Source organism: Helicoverpa armigera, chromosome 2 (genome assembly GCF_030705265.1).
Source record: "Helicoverpa armigera isolate CAAS_96S chromosome 2, ASM3070526v1, whole genome shotgun sequence".
NCBI lineage: Eukaryota > Metazoa > Arthropoda > Insecta > Lepidoptera > Noctuidae > Helicoverpa > Helicoverpa armigera.
In genome coordinates, this window is record NC_087121.1 from 13,722,872 (window position 1) to 13,744,391 (window position 21,520).

General features: G+C 41.8%; 2 protein-coding genes across 9 annotated transcripts; one reads left to right on the forward strand and one right to left on the reverse strand.

The window, feature by feature from the left end:
* The first annotated feature begins 1,546 nt into the window (after positions 1 to 1,546).
* LOC135118488 (uncharacterized) lies at positions 1,547 to 3,518 on the forward strand. 8 transcript variants are annotated; one of them, XM_064040704.1, is made up of 5 exons: positions 1,547 to 1,792; positions 1,869 to 2,533; positions 2,707 to 2,794; positions 2,994 to 3,116; positions 3,236 to 3,252. In XM_064040704.1, the coding sequence occupies exons 1-3, from the start codon at positions 1,771 to 1,773 to the stop codon at positions 2,740 to 2,742; spliced, it is 723 nt and encodes a 240-aa protein (XP_063896774.1). In that variant the 5' UTR covers positions 1,547 to 1,770; the 3' UTR covers positions 2,743 to 2,794; positions 2,994 to 3,116; positions 3,236 to 3,252. The 8 variants fall into 8 exon arrangements, with proteins under 8 accessions (XP_063896774.1, XP_063896772.1, XP_063896780.1 ...); XM_064040690.1 differs by having other exon boundaries at positions 1,549 to 1,792; positions 1,869 to 2,630; XM_064040687.1 differs by having other exon boundaries at positions 1,554 to 1,792; positions 1,869 to 2,630; positions 2,707 to 2,790; positions 3,236 to 3,518.
* A 3,743-nt stretch (positions 3,519 to 7,261) lies between these two features.
* On the reverse strand, positions 7,262 to 20,709 carry LOC110378011 (protein shuttle craft). The gene is made up of 18 exons (XM_064041575.1): positions 20,524 to 20,709; positions 19,232 to 20,431; positions 18,965 to 19,186; positions 18,601 to 18,777; positions 17,507 to 17,726; positions 16,918 to 17,081; positions 16,515 to 16,719; positions 16,097 to 16,221; positions 15,557 to 15,684; positions 14,951 to 15,104; positions 14,675 to 14,871; positions 13,593 to 13,717; positions 12,940 to 13,125; positions 12,298 to 12,387; positions 9,623 to 9,821; positions 8,857 to 9,009; positions 8,320 to 8,465; positions 7,262 to 7,869 (listed from the first exon to the last, which is right to left on the reverse strand). Exons 2-18 carry the CDS (start codon positions 20,271 to 20,273, stop codon positions 7,740 to 7,742), a joined length of 3,663 nt encoding a protein of 1,220 aa, XP_063897645.1. The 5' UTR covers positions 20,274 to 20,431; positions 20,524 to 20,709; the 3' UTR covers positions 7,262 to 7,739.
* Positions 20,710 to 21,520: the final 811 nt, after the last annotated feature.

The following is a 21,520-nucleotide window of genomic DNA, read 5'->3' on the forward strand; positions in this document are numbered from 1 at the left end:
GAAAAGTTTAAAGAAAGGAAGATGAAAGATGTAGGGAGAGCTTTATTTTTTTAACGATTTCGTCCGGTCCTAACCAACTTCAACAGTAGGAACTCAGCGCACGTGTCATTAAGAAGTTCATAATACCAAGAACCTACTTAAATACCTGTTTCTAAGCTACCAGTATCCCGATGTTATTGAACTTTGTGAGTGTATAGTATGTACCTTTCCAGGAAGATGGAGCTCTTTTTAAATAGCCTCATTGCGATAACTTTACACAAAGGGAAGTTTCCTTTAAGTACAAGTCATTGTCTCACTTGTATACCCTTTTAAGAGTACTCAGCAATTCAGGTAATAAATAGCTAAATTCCACTTAGTAAACAATAAGGAGTTCTTAATATCACCAAGCTACCTATAGCTAGGGCTGCCATTTCGAATTTCGCCAAACCCGGACAAATATTAAAAAAAACCCGGACATTTGGCGTAAATAGCATTTTTTCCCCGGACGAGTCCGATTTTTTTTTGTTTAACAAAACAAGACCTAATTTTTAATATTACCATATTACTTAAATTCAATGAAGTCCTTCCTTACATGAAAAGTCAGGGCCGTCTCTAGCTCATGTAGTACCTAGTATTGAATGATTGTGACTTAATGTATTTCGAAGGCCATAATTAAGAAAGCTCATATGGAAACTAGGAGTTACCTTCTTGATAGGTTAGACCAAAAAAATGTTGAAAAATACAAACAACTGTAAAGTGAAGTCGCTGCGAGCGCAGCGAGCGCGAAAATTTTTGAGTTTTGGGTCACTAAAGCACCTAAACTTGTATAATAAAAAAATCCGCAAAGTGAAGAAGCCGCAAGCGAAGCGAGCGCAAAATTTTTTGAATATTGGGATATTAAAGTAGCTAAACGTAAAAAAAATGTGGTTAGAAAAGAAGCCGCGAGCGAAGCGAGCGCGAAAATTTTGGAGTTTTGGGACACTTCGACTTCAGATATTAGGCGCCCGGGTAATCGCATACCCAGGCACCATAGGTTAAGATGGCCCTATGAAAAATGTCCGGGTTTTCCCCGGACACTTCTTGAAACCCCGCCCGGACGGCCCCCGGACGGCCTCCAAACGAGGACAAATCCGGGGAAACCCGGACGGATGGCAGCCCTACCTATAGCCAACGAAGTTCTAGACTAGGCCCATAACGGTATGCCTATCAGTAATTCAATATACGCACTGCTGGATGTGGTGCAAGAAGAAAAATCAAGCCACATTCGCATGGCATCGCACGAGCACCTCAAAAAACGGTATGTTCAAAAAACAGAACTCGGGCACTCTAGCTAGAGGGCTACAATAACGAGGCCTGTAGTGGCCCCGTAGGTAACACCACGAATACCGATTTTCAAGTTGAAGAAAGCAGCACATATTTACTAACACATGAAAAGTCTGAGTCATTGCCGATCTATCTACTATCCTATAACGTACCTACGCCAAAATTCTTGATATCTATGCCCCAAATAGGCCAACATAAATATTAACAAATTACAAAAGAGCTTTTATCGTCACGGTAGGTACTGGCAGCAGATCTTTTAAAATACTTTTCATAAGGCTGGTATGTCATATAAAATTAAACAAGATTTGGTAACTTCTGGCCTGGCAGAAAAAGCATTGAAAACACAATTTACGATACACCTAATTTCTTGAAAATTGAAGAAAAAATTTGCTTTAACTATGTAAATCATATATTTAGCGCGTCAGTTAGTCAAAACACAATCAAATAATATTTGCCTCGAATCGTGATATGGAGTTTTTGGATTCGCTGGGTAAGTCAGAACATTTTTATTTTTATTGTTATACACGCATATCTGGATCTCATACAATTTTTTTATTCCTTTGTAGATCTAGACACGATCGATAAGAAGTCGCACCGGGTGCGGTCTTGGTATCTGTACGAGCAATATAAATCTCTCGAAAGAAGTCAGTTGGATGCCGCGCAGAAACTGAAAGATCGCTCCTACCAGGAGAGAATTCTGCGCCAGGAATTGTCGGAAAGACGAGCCAGACGCAAACTATACGATCAATTCGGACTTTGTCAGAGCGAGTCCAGATTAAAGAAAGAGAGGAGCGACAGCACCAGGAGTTCAGTGAGTGCCAGTAACGACGACTTCTTCGAGAGTTTCTGCGTCTTGCAAGACGACGAACGTGTTACCCAAATTACGGGAACAGAGTTTTCTGAAGATTCCTTCAGTCAAGACGGCTTGTCGGCTAGTAAATGCTGCATAAACGATTTCAAAACTGAAGAGCACAAGGATGACTGCAGCTATACTGAGAGCGTAAATAGCGTAGTAGAGAATTTGAAACCTTTTAACGACGAGTTTTTACCAACAAAAGAGAACATGGAGCTTTCGCAGAACTCTATAGTAGAAGATATAAATATGCAACTTGACTCGGTCAAAGAGGATATTATATGTTTAGAAAACTTAGCAAAAATTGAAGACGTTGATAAAATATCTGAAGACGAAAGTTTGAACACCGTTGATGAATGCGAGTCGAAGCCTGATACGGTTAGCGAAAAAACTGTTCAGGAATATAATAATAACGTAATCGCAATATGGTCCCGGCTAGTCTCGTTCGCATATCAAGTTGTACAATTAAACCATGGTGATTGTTTGAAAGATTAAATGTGGATTAGCTGAGCCGCAGATTTGGACTTAACACTGGCAATGTTTGGTTGCAGGCAACTGCTACTGTGACTACAGCTCGCAGTTCCTGACGGCGGTGCTGGCGTGTGATGTGTTGCGAAGGGGCGTCAACAGAATGTGTGAGTAATTATCGTTCTAATTGCTAGTAAATGGGAATCGGTTCAGTTTATTGTCTTTTTCAGTTTGTGGATCGTATGTGTAGGTACTTTGTGCAGCTGCAAATATACTTTAATTATATGTATTTTGTTGCCAGAATTGAAAAAAGAGCACCCTTCGTTTATATTAATTAGTAGAAGTTTTAATTTTAGGTAATATTTTGCAGCCTTACGTCTCACCAATAAAGTTTGCTACTGACGATTCGGACGTGTCCAACCCGATTTTTAACTTAAATATTAAACGGAAAAAATTAGTACAATCAAGAAAATGCAGGAAAATATGTGATAAGGTAATTATTCTTTTTAACAATAATCTTACAGGTTAAAAATATTCAACTAATGATTATTAGCATATATACAGCTTATAAGTACAAACTTTAATATATATAATTTATAAACTACTTTTTAGCCATTATCAAGCAAGAAAGCAAAAACATGGTCCAAAACAAGACGGTCAAATCGAAAATACTCAGAAAACTGTTGGCAAGCGCTTGGTAAGAATTCGATTGGTCGGACCGATACCTATCCGAGGACTCGGCACGCGAGCGAACCATGGCGCAGTGCTGCCAAGTTTTACACTTCCAGAGACGAATACAGCCTCCCTTCTTCCGCAAGTAGCAGTATATGGCCAGACATTTGGCAAGAACGAGTTCCTAAACTCTCGAGAAAACGCTATTGTTGTTACCACAACAAGGCCTTGAATCCAATGTTGAAAATAGCTCATTATATAGATAGAATATTAAAGGACATTGACGACTCTAAGCATGATATGTGAAATTTTTGTTACACATTAAAATAATAATTACAATCCCTGTTTTTCTTTGAAAATAATTGTAACGACATCAGTGAGAATCTACGAGCTATTGCTAGATAACTTATAATGGTCGCAGATGAGTGCAGACTTATGCACCTGTAGCTAAAATTGTAGGGTGACATAACACGACAGACCTGGTAACACCTCCAGCATGTGTTGCCACACCTTCAAGCTTCGAACTAGAGCTCTTAAAAAAGGGCTGGAAAAGGAGGTTAATGAAAAATTAAAACAGATATAACAAATATGTAACACTTTAATACACTTGTCGCCTGTACAACAGCGAATTTAAGTCAGTTACATTATTTTTTAAAGATTTCTACGTAGAAGTTTTCGAAAATGTTTCACAAGGACGCATCCCCCTTCACCTTTAATTCGTATTAAAAAGAAAGCCACAGAAAGATATATGTAAAACAAAATTGACATAAAATTTTTAAATTAATTTCTTTAAATATCAGTTGGAAGTCTTTAGAATATTTTTCTGTGCCTATCTTTTCTAAAATAAGTAGCAATTTAGACAGTGTTTGGAAAAAAAAGAAACACTGGGGATACCTACTTCCACACTCAATTATGAGAATAAATGAATAAATCGCAATAGGCCAGTAAACATTCAATGACAATAAAATAATGGTAGTAAATGGTCGTCAACTAAAATAATATCAAATTAAGGCATCGTTCAGACCAAACGTATTGTCAGCCGCTGACTGTGAGCGCGCGTTACGCAGTTTATTGCTTTTCCATATATATAGAAATTGTCGTTCACACCGAACCGACTATACGCTGTTACGTCGTCTGTTGTAGCTGACTCTCAGTGGCATATTATTTTACTACGCGACTATGCACGGCGGACGCGGATTGGCTACGCGGACGCAGTTGCCGAATAGCGCCGCTCCGCCGCGTACGCACCGCCGCGCCTCGGTATAGCACGTCGATAATTAGTGTCCCTTTTATATAAACTTAAACGTATTAAAGATAGTGTTTTACTGTCATACGAAAATATTTCTTGAACTTATTTGGATAAAGTCTATATTCGAAATATAAAGTATGAAATTGACCAAGAAAACATCTCTTCAAATTTAAGGGATGTACCCACAATCTCTTCTTTTTATTATTTTCGTCTTCCTCTAGAGCTTCGCAAATGGCAACTATCTGAATGCGGATCATTTAATTGAAATATCAGTACGTCTGATTTGAAAAAAATAAATTACGCTAGTTTTATCGTTTATAAAATACTACTAGCAACTTCAAATACTGAGCCCTTTTATGTGTAGAATAGTCAGCCGCTCAGCGTACGCATCTAGTGTGAACCTATAAGAGCCTATTCTTTTGTTCACACATGTAGCGCATCGTACGCTATAGCCTATTGTCGGCTTGGTGAGTACGCGTACTGCAGATTGAGTCGACGTTCACACTGGGGCAGACAGTGAGTATACTCACAGTCAGCGGCGGACAATACGTTTGGTGTGAACAATCCCTAAATTTTAAGAAACTAGTTTTCTGTAGTTAAAATCTTTCCTTATAAAAAAATAAAACTCATTCGTTCCGAAGACTGTGCATTTTGTATTTTAAATCTTCCGTGTGAGACATGATAATTATTTATAAGGAAAGAAGCGTAACAATATGAACAAGATAGATCACTTGGATAAAAAATAACTTGATGATAACAGCGAGCTTGTTGAACAACATTTATGGTAATCATATAATATATAACCGGTAAGTAGTCTATTAACCTATGTCACAATTTGAAAAACATTAACAATTGCGACAGTATGCCCAGTATACATATATCGAGGGCCAGATTGTATATTGGTGTCATGGACCCATACCATGCTTTCTGCGGTTTCACATAGAATGGGTGCCATATATAAAAATCATTAACTTATACCCGACTACAGAGTGAGCATTCTATAATGTCAATAAATAAAAATATAGTCCTTGTATAAAACTGAATATTTAATTAATGTAATCTTTTTTTTTTAACCCGCGGAGTTATCGTATGGTCAACGTTAGGTTAAAATGTTGACAAACAAAATAGGAGGCACAACATAAATTAGTACAGTTTTCGCCACACTTGAGGTGCGGTTTGTAGCTAATTTCCGAACACATGAACGCGAACTTCGCAAACCTTCTCCGCCCTCTATACTTTAAAATGGTTTCTGCGCAGCGACACACGCGAAGTTTGGCGAAAACTATACCGGTTGGAACTTGGGAACCTCTCCTTTTTGGGAAGTCGGTAGAATAAAAACCAGTGACGCCGTAGTCGGGTAAAAGCTAGATGTGAAATACAAATCTAAACGATTATTATTCTCTAAACATTCATGTAAATATGTATCATATTTTATATATCGTTACATATATTGTGTGACGTTAAAATGTAAGGCGTGCTTCACTATTGTTTGGTTGTTAAGGCGTGTACTCACTCACTAACATGTTCAACAAAATATGCTTGGAGAGGGAAAAACAACATGTGTAAAGGGGCTGGCTTTAATATTACGTGCATTTGTGCTAGATTTTTTTTAAATTTCCTGTTCACATTAGCAGTTGTTTTTTGAAAGTATCTGAAGTACATGCAATGAGAATTCGAGAACTTCCGCTAATATGTACAGGATATTACAATTTAGAGATTATGCATACATGTTTTAATTTAATTATGCGAAAAGCAGACTTTCCTCCGCCGTGCGATAAATTCATACAATACGATGAATATAGTTGCCCCATTAGAAAACTCTATACATTAACTATTTGATATTTTGATTTAGTGTACAATACATTACAATAAGAATAGTAAACAATTATAAAATTGACTCTATTGTCTGTTAAAGTACACTCAGCGCAGAAAAAAATAAAGAAAATAAAATCGTATCATACCGTAAACACGAATATAATTTGTTAATTCAATAAATAATTAGGAGAACATTCTATATTCATCATTCAAAATTATTTGTGCGGGATTAATAAATTGATTAAATAAACAAGATAATTTAAGTAGATTACAATCACCACTGGGTAGTTAAGACAGAATTACCTTCGACTCTGAACCTAAAATTCATTCACCGTTCGAACCTACTTCATTATTTTCTAATGAACACAATCTCAACTCAATAAATAACCAGTTATTTTCCAACAATTTACTTGCTCTGATATCTGATGAGATTACCGTCTCAGTGATTTTAAATTGAGAACACTTCGAATGAGGGTTTTCTAAAATGGCGTCCACCAGGTGGCGCACTGAGTCGTCAGGTCCAGGTAACTGTCAAAGTGCTTATCTTTACTATGAATAGTGAACGATTTTAGTGGTTTTTTTTTATTTTATAATTAAAGCACTGCATTATTGTTTTACTATTGAGGTTGAGTAAATAAAAAAAACTAAATCATATTGTGTTAACAAATTTTTCAACAAGCTTTTCCTTAGTACCAGTGACTTTTGCACCCTCTCTTAGCTCAATTTTAGTTCGGAAACCTTATTCTGACCGTAGTCCATAATAAAATCAATAACACTTCCAATATAACAGAATTTCAATAAACAATAAGTTCGGCACCTACAATTCCATACTATTTGACAGCTGTTTGGACCAGACGCATACGTGGCGCCACCCGGTGGCAGAAAAAATTTCAAAAACCCTCATTGAACGTCCCAACCATGGAGGAAGGAAAGATGAGCGGAGATGCCATAAAGCATGATAGGTCAGGTGGCTTCTTGTAGGTCACGTAACATGCGATAGGCGTGACCAAAACGATAAGTTACTAGAACGAAAGTTTGGATATCTTGACATATCTGTGAACAGATTGGTCTTGATTAATTGGCGATTTGGTTTTTGAAAAATTAAGCGGGTTACGAAGAAGGCGTATGAGGGCGGAGCCAGTAACGTTCCCGAACACATGCATTTCGGCGTGCTATTTTCTTTGAAGATTTTCCGTTATGACTTCTCCGATAGTAGTAGATAGATTTGTTATCCGTGGTCCCAACACACGTTCTATAGACCAAATTAGTTAAAAATGGCGCCTGGCCAGAATTTTGATCCCAATAAATAAATATAGTAAATTATTTTGACATAATAAGCACTGAGTGTACGACTAAGCTATATAATTTGAGCTAATTGGCCTAGTTGTCAGGCGGGTTGTCGAAGTAGTCGATCTTCTCGGCGGGTGGCGCGGCTGCCGGTTGTGGCTTCGGCTGGCTGCGAGCCGCCCATGCGTTCGTGGACGTTAGTGTCGCCCAGCCGCCTGTTGATCTGAAAAGATGGTTAATTGTTGGAGGTCTGGGAATATGATGATGATGTCCTCCTAGCCGATTTACGGCTACGGCGGGTGTTCTCATATAAGGAGATAAGCCAACTGCGAAGGACATATTATCCGACGCGACCGGAGAAAGATCAGGCGCAGGACCGACATTTACGTGCTCTCCGATGCACGGGTGTATCAATCACTAACTTTCAGGCTCCGTGTGAGTCTTCTAAAACCCACAAAGCGATTTCGTCCCGACCCGGGAATCGAACCCGAGACTTTGTAGTTAAATGAAGTGTGAAGTGTGGTAGACTCTGGCTGGAGTATCTCGGTTGGCTTAAACTGGGAAGTAAGTTCGTACAAAAGACCAATGCGGCGGTGTAATAGCTGTGTATGGTTCAATTAGTGAGGGTACCAGACACAAACAAAATCCCTTCATAAATTACGCTTATACTTACTTGGTGACTGCATGCTGTGTGGAGTGCGAAGGCGCGGGCGCGGCGGGCGAGGCGGCGGGCGGGGCGCGCAGCACGGGGCCGGGCACGCGACGCTTGCCTGCCTCGCGTGCCAACACCTCCAATACACTCATTGCTGGCAGCCAAGACTGGAAAAAGATAAGTTATTTTCCATAAAAAGAAAACGACGACCACGATGTCACCTTGCCGGACTGCCGAACCTGAGGTTTGGTTTAAGCCGAACCGATTTCATTTCTGGACTGCCGAACCTGAGGTCCCGGGTTTGATTCCCGGTTCGGTGGTCGACATTTGTGTGATGAGCATGCTTGATGGCCGTGGTCTGGATGTTAATGTATTTATAAATATGTATTTGTTACGTAGCTAAATGTAGTTTATCAGTTGTGTTAGCACCCATAACTCAGGTTTATTAATAACTTACCATGGGGCTAACTGACCGTGGTTGAAAAGGTGTCCCGACATTATTATTATTATATAAATCGAATTTCGAATGCAAAGGAAAAACAGTTTTATTCGACTCACCTTCTCTCTATCAGCAGTGGCCACAACGTTTCTGTTAGGCTCGGCATCGTAGGCGACGCTCTCACAGCCGAAGTGTTCACACAGCTCGTGTATGAACTGACGCTTCTGCCAGTTCATCGACGGGAACGAGTGCGCTCGAGTCTTCTGTTTCGACTGGCAAAACAAATACCAGGTTAATGTTACAAAGATTTTCATTAAAAAAAATCATAAGAAGATAGTTTTGATAGTAGGATAGTTTTGAGCATGTACACATTGTACTTCTTCTGTCTAGTAGAACAAAATTATGTCCCATTAGTTCTACTGCCAATGTTCAGTGGAACTAGTGGGAATACCAATAAAAACCATAATTCCCACTAGTTCTACTATTTTGTTACACCTCAAATAGTAGAACTAGTGGGGAAAAAAGTTCCCATTAGTTCTACGGTAGAACTAAGCAGTAGAACTAGTGGGAACAAACCACGAATAAATGGGAGTGTTACGTACGAATTTGTTCGACTTTATTAACAAGACTTGTTGTAACTTATTTTTTATATTATATTATTCATACATGTCTTTTCTCTTGCCTGATCCCTCTCCGGTCATGTCGGATTACCGTCCCATCGGGCTATGAGAGTGGAGGAATAGTGAGTGCACTTGTGTCTGCTTGTGCACTATAATATGTCCTGCGCAGTTGGCTAATCTCCTTACATGAGAACAGCCACCGCAGCCGATAATCGGCTAGGAGGACATCATATGTAAAATACATGTATTTTAGTTAAAAAATTACCTTCTTAGCAAGCTGAACCAGCTCAGTAAGTTTATCATGTATCTGGTTGGCAAAAGCAGGTTCTCTTGCAGCCGTAGCTCGAACATGTTCGCTGTACCGCGGCGCTAGCTTCGCTGATACGTCGGGGTTGCGGATCTGAAGGGCTAGTGCCAGTTGACGGGTGCGGGCTTCGACGCGGCATTCGTCGTCGCATTCTAGACTGTAGAATAAAATATTGCGTTGAAAATTGGACACATCCAATAGCTAGGATTATTTTTTTTACACATTAAATCATACATATGCACATTATTTAATTCAAGAACATGTGGGAGTGAACAAGGCTAGTACATAAAGGTGTATGTAGGGGAGTACATAGGGGATAAAATAAGGAAGTACATTGGGGTAACTACATAGGAGAGTATGTATTGGTATGTATGAGTGAATAAGGGCGTAGACAGGGGAGCTCATAGGGGTAGTGCATTGAGGGAAAATAATGGGAGAGCACTAGTGTTGTAAACTGACGGTCACAAACGATAAGTGACCGTCAATTAATATTAAATGACCGGTCACATTGGACATTTATTGTCAGACTGTTCAGATATATTAAATAAGTATTTTTACTTGGTACAATTATTATTTTCGTCTCAAGCAAATTAAAAACATTATGAATGTGAAATAATACCTACCTACCTACTGCCTTTCTAAACTAACATAGTGCATAGATAACCTTTTAAAAAGATATACTCTCAAGTACGTATTTATTTTTATTAATCATAGAGTGTCGGCGAAATTTTTTTTTTTATCGACGTTAAAAATCATCAAATGAGCCCTCCCGCTGTGGGTTAGCAGCGGTGAGGGAGTGTCAGACTCTTACTGCCTAAAAACCGTCGTGTTCCGTCGTAGGCCTTTTATGTACCAGAGCCGCGGTAACTCTTTCGAACAACCCGCAGCCCCGGCAGGCCTTAGCCCAACTGGGCCCCTCTGGGGTTGCTGACATCTCTTTGAGGAGCGCGTGGAGCAACGCGCGCCGTCGACACGGGTCTGTCGTCTAAGTAGACAGAGGGACGATGAGCCACCCGAACTCACCGCCCACAGGCCCACACCTACGGTGGCCGGGAGTCATCTCGCGACACCCGGCGCCCGTGGTGTCTGCCTGGTCCAGCACGGCGGCTGGGATGAGAGGTGCGAACTCTCTGGCGTTCCGCCTCCTCCTTCTCGAGCATGATTGCTTCGCAGAAGGAGGCGACGGCATCCCATTCCCTCTCGCCCCGGACTATGGCCTGGATCAGGGCCGGACGCGAGAGGTCGCCGCCGCCTAAAGCCTCGACGAGGACCCGGCGGTGCCCATCCCATGCGGGGCACACCTGGACTGTGTGCTCCACCATGTCCTCGGGGCTGTCCGCACAGTGGTGACACCCGGGCGCCTCCTCACGACCGATTCGGTGCAGGTACCTCCCGAAACAACCGTGTCCGGTGAGGACCTGCGTCATGCGGTACGTGAGGGCGCCATGACTCCTCCCGAGCCACTCCCCAAAGAGGGGACTTACCGCCACGATGGTGGCGTGCCCTCTACTGGGTTGCGACAGTCGCTCCCTCCAGGCCACCATGAGATCGCGCCGGAGCTCCGCCCGCTGCGCGACAACTGGCCGCGGTAGCGGAGTTTCCCCCCGGCGCAGGGTCTCCTCGCGCCAGTCGTACAGGCGCAAGAAGACTCTCGCCTCCAGATTCCACGGTGGCAGTCCAGCAAGTAGGCCAGCTGCTTCGCGGGAGATCGTACGGTACCCCCGGATTAGCCTAATGGCTATCACCTTTTGGGGCACGTTCAGGTACTGTACAGCCCGCGGCCGTACCGAACGTCCCCATACCGGGGCCCCGTAAAGGGCCATGGACCGCATGACCCCCACGTAGAGTTTACGGCAGGGGGCGTTTGGGCCTCCCAGAATGGGCAGGAACCGTTTGAAGGCAGCACCTGCCTTCTCCAGTTTGGGGCCCAAACGTCGGAAATGCTCAACGAAGTTCCACCGGCTGTCGAGGACGAGTCCCACCGTGACTTGGGAGCCTGAAGGTGGCGCGTTTCGAAGCCCATGAAAGCACATGGCCTCGGATTAGTGCAAGGTCACCTCCAGGCCCAGCAGCTAGATCCTCTCGATGATCGTCGCAACCCCGCGCGTCATTATGTCGGCCGCCTCCTGGTGCGACCTCCCCTGTGCCAGAACCAGCGTGTCGTCAGCGTAGCAGACCACGCTGACGCCGCTAGGGAGGTCGGCGCGCAGCACCTAGTCGTAGCCGATGTTCCACAAGAGCGGCCCAGAACCGACCCCTGCGGAACACCGCACGACATCTCTCGCCGGGCGAAATCTTATCTTAAAGATCGATGAATGACATTTGGTTAGCTTCGATGATTCTAAAACTTCTGTAGTTTTATAAAATAAAGAAAGAAAAAACGTTTATTTCTAATAAATTCTATTTTTATACAAAAAAAAAACGATTCTGACGTTGCTGACAATAAATGACAATAAGTGACCGGTCAAATTGGATAAATGTCCAATATGCTCGGTCAGATAAATCGGTCACATATAACGTGACGGTCACTTTACATCTCTAGAGAGCACATAGGGTGATAACATAATTAAGTACATAAGGGAAAACCGGTGCCCACTACAATAGACCCACCATTGGCAGCAGAAACAACTTACGTTTTAAGCATGTTGCCAGGGCGTTGTACATCTGATAGGTCTACTGATCCGCCTTCTGACATCTTCGTGGCCGCTAGAGCACTCATCATTCTGCAAAAAAATAAATTCAGTTAGGTAAACAATTCAAACTTTTAGTAATGTTGTACAGGAGATGCGTGATATTCGTGAATAACCCAACACTCTACCATTTGAACACAAAACTCGTTTTTCTGTTATTGTAAAAAAAAATCCCAAAACTGACCAAAAATAAAACAGAAACCATGAATTTCGTATTGATAAGATAATAGAAGAAAACCATTTATTCATCACAAAAATGACGCAAGAAACAACAAATAAATAAAACTAGGAACAATACAATAATACAAATGACTTTGCCAAAAAGCCATATTTCAACTACATATATTATCTTAATTACATACCTAACCTATCTAACTAACTATGTATATTATGTGTGTGTACAAAAATAAATAAATAAATTATCAGTGACTTACTTAGCTAAATCCCGTGCATTATCCGCGCAAGCTCGCTCCGCGTGCCTGCGGTTACAGGGGCAGGTAGCCCTGACGGGACGGCGGCACGGCGCCGTGCTGGCCGAATATGAGCTTACCAATGAGCTATATTTGATCTATATTAATAACTTACTTGGCTAAATCCCGTGCATTATCCGCGCAAGCTCGCTCCGCGTGCCTGCGGTTACAGGGGCAGGTAGCCCGCACGGGACGGCGGCACGGCGCCGTGCTGGGGCAGGCTGTGCCGGCCGCCACGTGGCACGGGGCTGCGCACGGGTGACCGCAGCTGGGACGCTTCTCCATGCAAGGTTGGGTGCACCTGGTGAATTGTAGGAGGTTAGGAGTGCTCTGAGAAGTGTGGCAACGTTGCGTGGCGTGGCTCAGTGTGTAGGGAATATAGCGGCAACATCGCTTAAGACACATGCGTATATTGGGACAGCCGTTCGGTGTTTTTAGAAGAGCGTTAAGAGTTGGTCAGTGTCTTGATTATTTCCATTGGATTATCAAACCCACAATTATATTCCAAACTAGACCTTCTTTATATTTTTATAATTTATACTAGCTTTTGCCCGCGGCTTCGCTCCCGTCAACTGACTTCTCTACTTTACCCTATTTTTTTTTCATAAGAACCTTCTCCTGACAATAACGAACACAACAAAAAAAGAATTAGCCAAATTGGTCCAGGCGTTGTTGAGTTATGCGCTTACCAACACATTTTGCGATTCATTTTTATATTATAGATATGAATATGTACAGACAAAATTCAATATATCGAAGTGTACTCACTTGCCAGTATCACAAGGTCCTTTATGACAGGTCTTGATGCAGGTGTGTTTGCCGCATGGCAGCGGCTTACCGCAAGGCAATCCGCACGAGAACTCTTCTTGAGAACACGGTATTGTTTTGCGTTCCTGTCGAAGAAGAAATTACTTATGAATTATGAAAATTTTTAGTATTAATAAGTATCTATCTTACGGAAAGGGGAAAATTATTTGCCAGATATATAATAGTTCCTGGGCTGGCGGACAGCCGCCGGAGTGGCACGAGTGGTGCGGCGGGTGCTACATAAGCCGTACCTCATGGTCACCGTGGCAGCGCTTGGTAGTGAGCACGACACAGGGCGGACAGTCGCCGGAGTGGCACGAGTGGTGCGGCGGGTGCTACATAAGCCGTACCTCATGGTCACCGTGGCAGCGCTTGGTAGTGAGCACGACACAGGGCGGACAGTGGCCGGAGTGGCACGAGTGGTGCGGCGGGTGCTACATAAGCCGTACCTCATGGTCACCGTGGCAGCGCTTGGTAGTGAGCACGACACAGGGCGGACAGTGGCCGGAGTGGCACGAGTGGTGCGGCGGGTGCTACATAAGCCGTACCTCATGGTCACCGTGGCAGCGCTTGGTAGTGAGCACGACACAGGGCGGACAGTGGCCGGAGTGGCACGAGTGGTGCGGCGGTGCTACATAAGCCGTACCTCATGGTCACCGTGGCAGCGCTTGGTAGTGAGCACGACACAGGGCGGACAGTCGCCGGAGTGGCACGAGTGGTGCGGCGGGTGCTACATAAGCCGTACCTCATGGTCACCGTGGCAGCGCTTGGTAGTGAGCACGACACAGGGCGGACAGTCGCCGGAGTGGCACGAGTGGTGCGGCGGGTGCTACATAAGCCGTACCCTCATGGTCACCGTGGCAGCGCTTGGTAGTGAGCACGACACAGGGCGGACAGTCGCCGGAGTGGCACGAGTGGTGCGGCGGGTGCTACATAAGCCGTACCTCATGGTCACCGTGGCAGCGCTTGGTAGTGAGCACGACACAGGGCGGACAGTCGCCGGAGTGGCACGAGTGGTGCGGCGGGTGCTACATAAGCCGTACCTCATGGTCACCGTGGCAGCGCTTGGTAGTGAGCACGACACAGGGCGGACAGTCGCCGGAGTGGCACGAGTGGTGGGGTGGATGCTTGCAGGGACGCTCGCGGATGCAGGGGGCGCTGCAGGCGGGAGGTCTAGTTCCACAGCGGACTGGTGGTAGGATTACTTCGGCGCCGCATTCGCATGTAAGTTCTTCGAAACCTGGGAGGTAATTTTATATATGAAAACACCATTATTGTGTTCAGAATTGTGTGTTAATATCGTAATGTAGGATACTGACTGACGCGCGGACATGGAGCACAGTGGCCCGTGTGACAGAACTCCTCACAGCGGTGCGTCTGGCAGGACAGCGTGCGGCCGCACACCACGCCGCAGCGGTGCGACGTCGCCGCGCAGCACAGCGTGCGGCAGCGGTGACGACCGCAGGATAATTTCTGTAGACAAGTACAGTAAATGTGATAAATATGACCAGGGATATAAGAGTTTGAAAATAGAGGCAATATTTTACAAATATATTCTGATTTGCTAAAAATTACAAAATCTTAAGTTTTTGCTGTAGAGGAATTAATTTGTCAGCAATAATACAGTTATTGCGATTTTTTTGTTGCTATGTAAAGCCATGTTTGAATAGTGAATTCTAAAGAATAAACTCTTACAACATAAATGCTGGTTGTTTGTTCAGTCTGTTGTATGCCATTGTAATGCTAAGGGCTATGAGAATTACGTACTGTTTTTTTTAACACAAGCTTTCATTTAACTTGCAATGTCAATGAAAGTCTGTTCAGCTGAAATCTTATAACTCAATTTTGAAGCAGATATCCTCATTTTCTAACTTGGATATAACCGATTCTGAGTATCAATAGTCTTGGAGTAGTGAAAAACCAACCTTGTTACACTTCTTTTGGCACATAACATTGTTGTACATAGCAGGCAGGTCGGCGCACGGCACCTCGCGGCTGGAGTGTCCGCACAGACATTGTAGCACCGTCTTGTCGGGACATTCGGGGCAGGGACCTGATGGCAAACCATATACATAAGAAAATGGTGTAAGAGATACGTTGTTAGGGGTACTGTCTTTTTGTAATTTTTGACTTGGAAAAGTGCTAATGTAATTAGGTAATTTAGCGTACTTTCAATAAATGATTTTGAGTTTCGGCGAAACTATATACATCCAAAAGCATATAGCGAAACTGTTTCGCTATATGCTTTTGGATAGGATGTTGTAGTGTCAAGTTCAATTCAGGTACTCTGGGTAAATATGTTGCTATTTATCTAATGACCTGTTTTTTTTTTTTTTATCTTTGTGGTATCAGAGTCTGGCAATGGGAAGAAGCTTTTTTTTGTTCATCCTATGGAATAGACATAAGAAGTAGTGATAGAAAGACACTTAGATTCTTTTTTGTGGTTTATGTGAAAGTAGTCTTACCTTCATGGCAGTTTAGTTTGCAGAAGTGTTTGTCTCCAGCCGGGCCGCAGTTCAGAGGCTTGGCGCAAATGTTACCACACAGTGGGATGGGATCAGTGCACGATTTGCGCGAGTCTTTCGCCAACCTAAGGACAATCATGTTACTTAGAAAATTCGGGTAAAAAATTTTGATCTATTTAATTTTAAGGGTTGATGAATAAAAACATAACAATAATCGTAACATCGTAAGTACACTTTAGACTTGCTAAGCTTACTAAGCAAGTTCTTGGCAACTGAACCGACTACTTGAAATGGGTTTCGGTCAACTTAAAGCCTACATAATATTGTTATGACTTTAAATATGTACAAATTAGAAGATTTTTTTGAAAACTTTTTTTCTGATTTATTTGCGAGGTAGGTAATCTATAAATATACTAACTGCGTATTCCCACAAGGGCAAGTCTTCACATGTTTCGGGAGCAACTGGCAAGCAGGACAGGGTGGCGCGTGACACTTAGCGCGACACACGTGTGCGCCACACGCGAGCACACGTCCGCACGCGTCGCCGCACTCCCAGCTACTGACGCCGCCCGTTTCTGCGGTGCAGGGAACTGAACGGGATTTCGCGGCTGGGCAGAAGCATACTGTGGAAAAGATATAAGCACTGATAAACAGGCACAACACCAATGGCAATTTTAGATTCTAACATAAATTATTGATTTTTGACATCAATATCCTCGAGATCAAGAAGCAATAATATCTAAAACATCAATCTTTCTACTGCTAAAACATCAAGCAATGAATGACTGTTAGTAACAAATGAGTGATTAAAGAGATTGTACCTTGTTCGACAGTCTCAGTACAGGTATTGCAGGGTCCTTCGTGGCAGTCTTTAGCACAGGTATGCACGCCACACTCCAGGGTACGGCCACAGGTACGCCCGCACACTTGAGGTAACTTGCTGCTGCAGAGGATCGAGCGGCTCTCGGCGCCGCAACCACATTGTCTGTGGGAAAAATGGATAGTGACCATTTTGTTAGGATAGTCATGGTAAGCAATTGAAGTATGGTTATCTGGATATTGATGGTGTGAAAATAAATACGAATATCATATAAAATAGGGGTACAAAATATAAAAGATGAATGATAACGCGAAAAAATGAGGTAAGTGTGAAGAATGTAGTCTGAAAACAATAGTGTGGGCAGTAGATATAACACAATACCAGTGCAGAGGGTAAATAATACCAAGGGACACAGCTAGTTTGAAAAATATCAATAGCAATTAACTGAAACGTTAATAAACAAAACTAGTAAATTCAATAAGTAAGAATAAGAATATTAATTCATCCACAAAAAAGAAATTTAAAAATAAAGTCAAATCTAATTACTTCTATTTCAAAGTGCCTGCAAGATAAACGTTCCTAATACGTACTTAACGACAGTAGCCTGACACGGCGGACAGGGTCCGGGATGGCACAACAGCGTACAGGGGTGCGGACAGGCCCTTGCCCTGCGACAGGCACGACCACAGGTGTGCGCCCCTGCGGCGCCGCGCTGGTACTCAGGCGCTCGCACAGCCCCGCACATGCAGCGGTATTCCGTAGGAATGGCCTCGTTCGTGTTCTGGCAGGCTGGGCAACGCCATTTGCCCTCTGATAAAAAAAAAGGTAGAAGTTAAAGAAGTTTATGTTCGAAATTGCTTTTTTAAAATGTTTATAAATATAGCAGAAACTTGTTTAGCGCGGTTTCCCCCGCGTCCCTTGAAAACTACTTCCTTTACCCGGACAAAATAATGCCAATAGTTTAGCTTACAAATAGTGAAAGAATTTTTAAATATAGTTTAGAGCCTTGAGATTATATTAGCATAGAAACAATTTTGACATTAGGTAATATCGTTATCTATAAATTGAGGAAAAATATTAGATAGTTTAAGAGTACATTGTATAATAATCTTGTAAACATTTTTTTATAACTACAATGTTTTGATGAGTAAGATATGTTATAGATATTGAATTGATGAGTCATTCGTCTAGTAATATTGTGCAATGTTTTGAGAAATTAACTCTATTGTAAAACAAGTTCATGTAATAACTACTGTGTTTTCATTTATAGCATTAGGTTATATTTTCAGGTCATATTGCATAGCTTGCAAGATAGGTAGACACCTAGACCTACAATAACATTGTGCAATAAAAATTTTCGTCACATAAAATAATTGTGCAATCTGTACTAATATTATAAAGCGGTAAAATTTGTAAGTTTGTATGTAGGGGGTAACCTTTAGAACGGTCAGATTTCCAAAACTCTTACACTGAAAGTAGCTACATTGTTCCTGAGTGCCACAGGCTATGTTTTATTCCGGTACAGGCAGTAGTTCCAACGGGACGCGGGTGAAACCGCGGGAAAACGGCTAGTCTTCAATGTTTGTAATATCAGTACATAATTTTGCGCAATTTACTTAGTCTAGGGAGCGCCGTAAACACAATTTATGTTTATGGGATATCTGTAAATATGTAGTCTACTCACCAACCATACTACTCATGGCCCACTTCCTAATACACCTGAGATGTAACACATGGTAACAGTTGCTGCAAGACCAGACCTGGTCAAACTGCTTGACCCTGTCGCAGCAGACCAGGCATTCCAGCGTTCCCTTATCCAACTGCTCAGTGAGGCGTTCACGCTGGGTCATCTCTTTGTTCGCTACAATAGAACATTAAAGAACTGTGTTATTGTTGTACCTATGTGCAGTAAAGGGGTCTAAAGAATTGTATATTGTCAAATGACATCATCAAAATATAGGTGATTAAATAATGCATTGCATAAAACTGTTTGATTTATAAATGGCCAAGCAATAGTCATTAGGAAAATAAATAAAGTATGCACATACCTTGATCAAAATTGTATTTACTTTTAGACCGAGCAGGACTTGGTCCATTATCAGATTTCTTGATCTTTCTCTTTTCTGTTTTCTTTCCTCTCTTTTTCGTTCCTGCTCTTGCTGGCCTTGTCGTTCTTTTTTCAGCCGATCTTTGTCTTCTCTTCTGTTTTCCTTTTCTGTTTCGATCTCGATCTTGATTCTCTTCTATCTGACGATCATCTTCATATACGCCTGGTTCCATTTAAGCCTTTGAGTTCCATTCCAATTTTACCCGACCTGAACCTTCTCCTCTGCCATTTCTCACATCTTGACTGTCTTTACTGATAGCACTATTGTAGAAGGTACGAGCATCATCTTTATTCTTTGACTTATAATTAGATTTTCCTTGGCCCCTTTTGTTACTTGAATCATAATTACGATTATTTGATTCATAGTTGCGACTACTAGAATCTTGGTGGCGGCTATTTGATTCATATTGCCTATCTTCTTGGTCCTGATTGCGGTTATTAGATTCATGATTACGGCCCTTTGATTCGTAATTTCGACCGTTTGATTCATTATTACGATAATGCCCATCACGGTAGCGACCATTAGATTCTTGGTTCCTAGAATGCTCTTGTGGACGGTGGTATGATTCAGATTTATGGATTTCATTTTTCTGGGAGTTCTGTGACCTCTCTCTCCAGTTAGTGTCTGATGAACTACTGTTGGTATTTCGAGGTTCATTATTACTAGAATAGTTACTTTGTGAATCATTCCCACTACTGTAGTGATTCCTAGATTCATTAACATTACTATAATTACTTCTAGATTCATTGTCGTCATGTACAGTACTAGATTCAGGAATGTTCTGAGTGCTTGTTGACGGTGTCATCATAGAACTTTTTGGCACAAATTCAGTAGCTGTTGGAGTGAGATTAGATTTGAGTATCATTGCGTTTGTGTATGCACTGGGATCAGATGCCACTGGGTTGTATTGATTTTGTACATTCATTGGGTATGCTTCAGTGCCAGCTAGGTTGGTAGCGGTTGCTGCATATCCATAGCTGTCTAACTGGGGATTGTGTGGGGTGGCAGGCATGTTCTGGTAATTATATTGTCTAGTAGGATAACTCTCGTATTGCACATTGTTATAGTTGCTAGCAGTTGGGGCACCATTATTTTGCATTTGAGAAATAAACTCATTAAAGCTCACATACTGATTAGGTTGGTCTGGTCTATTGGGATAGTAGGCTTGGTTAACATATTGGACGTTCGGGTCGCCGTTCCAGGCTTGGTACTGGTTGTTGTAAGCGTATGTGTTGTTCCACTGAGACATGATAGCGAGGTAACAAAATATGTTGTGAAATAATTGTGTTATACTGGGGGAAGTATGGCAAACAATTTTGCAGTTTACGTTTGTTTTTTTTTGTTGTTGCGGTGATGTTGTGACCGCAGGCCGAAGCCTGAGGTCTAGAGTTAACCGTTTAACCCTACCTGAAATTATTAAAAATGGTAAATTGTTATCAAATTCGAGAGCAACCGACATGTGCCACTTTCTAAAATATAAGATGTTGTTGTTGACTCACCACTTGTTTGTTTTTTCTATCGATACGTTTTTGTTAAAAATAACTATAAAGTAACAAAAAATAAACTAAAATAATTTAATAATTTATAAAATTGTAATAACTTTAACGATATGACAAGGATGATTCGGATTCGGAAGAAGGGTGAAGGGGAGGGCGGTCGACGTTGACAGTTTTTCGTTGCAGCTTGCATCAGCGAAAATACATTTTTCATTTCTAACAAAAAAATCTCAGAAAAAATATATTACTAAGATTTATCATAATCACATGGTAAATTATTTATAAAATATTAATGCAGCATAGTTCCAAAATCCAAAGTATTTTAATCACTGCCGTCATATTGTTGAGGATGATATTCTCGTTGTCTCAACAGAAACAGAAGCGCAACTACGACACGACGCGACGTGTCATTTGTTAAAGGCGGGAAAAATTAATAGTAATGTGAGTTATATTTACAGAATTTGCTGTCGTTTAGTAAATAGTTGAAAAACCTTTTATAGTTAGTGAACTACGCAATTTAGGCTGGTTCTTAGAAATTAAAAGTATTGGAAGAAAAAATTGTTAAAATGAATCACAGGTTTGGTAAAAGTACTTTATATTATTAAACCTACCTTACATTTGATAGTTTCGCTGAATCACTGCAATGCGTATCGTTATTTATGTTTAGAATGGTGCAAATCATGCTAGTTTCATGTTATGTATGAAACATACCGTGATCGTGACTAATTATGTTACGCTGATGTACGAAACATTCTTGTTAAAGCATAATCGGATAAGCGGTAAGTATTGAAACACAAACTATTATATGAATAATATATTTGGTTATTTGCCAATTACATAAGAGAAGAAATTACCTAATAGGTAGTATTCTGCTCTGGTTTATATTATCTTTCAGGGTATAAAAACACAAGGCCTAATGCCACGGTTGCTGCTTGCACATCATTGATTTCTGGGACGGATCCAGCCCTCAAAGAAGGTGTTGACGCGAGAGAAATGGCTG

Excerpts from the sequence above, each read along its gene's own strand:
- LOC135118488 (XM_064040687.1), top strand. The coding sequence starts at position 1,771 with ATGGAGTTTTTGGATTCGCTGG. Across the intron at positions 1,793-1,868 it reads GGAGTTTTTGGATTCGCTGG|ATCTAGACACGATCGATAAG; the intron begins GTAAGTCAGAAC and ends ATTCCTTTGTAG. Across the intron at positions 2,631-2,706 it reads AGTTGTACAATTAAACCATG|GCAACTGCTACTGTGACTAC; the intron begins GTGATTGTTTGA and ends GTTTGGTTGCAG.
- LOC110378011 (XM_064041575.1), bottom strand. The coding sequence starts at position 20,273 with ATGTCTCAGTGGAACAACACATACGCTTACAACAACCAGTACCAAGCC. Across the intron at positions 19,187-19,231 it reads TGGCAGAGGAGAAGGTTCAG|GCGTATATGAAGATGATCGT; the intron begins GTCGGGTAAAAT and ends AAATGGAACCAG. Across the intron at positions 12,388-12,939 it reads AATGCACGGGATTTAGCCAA|AATGATGAGTGCTCTAGCGG; the intron begins GTAAGTTATTAA and ends ATTTTTTTGCAG.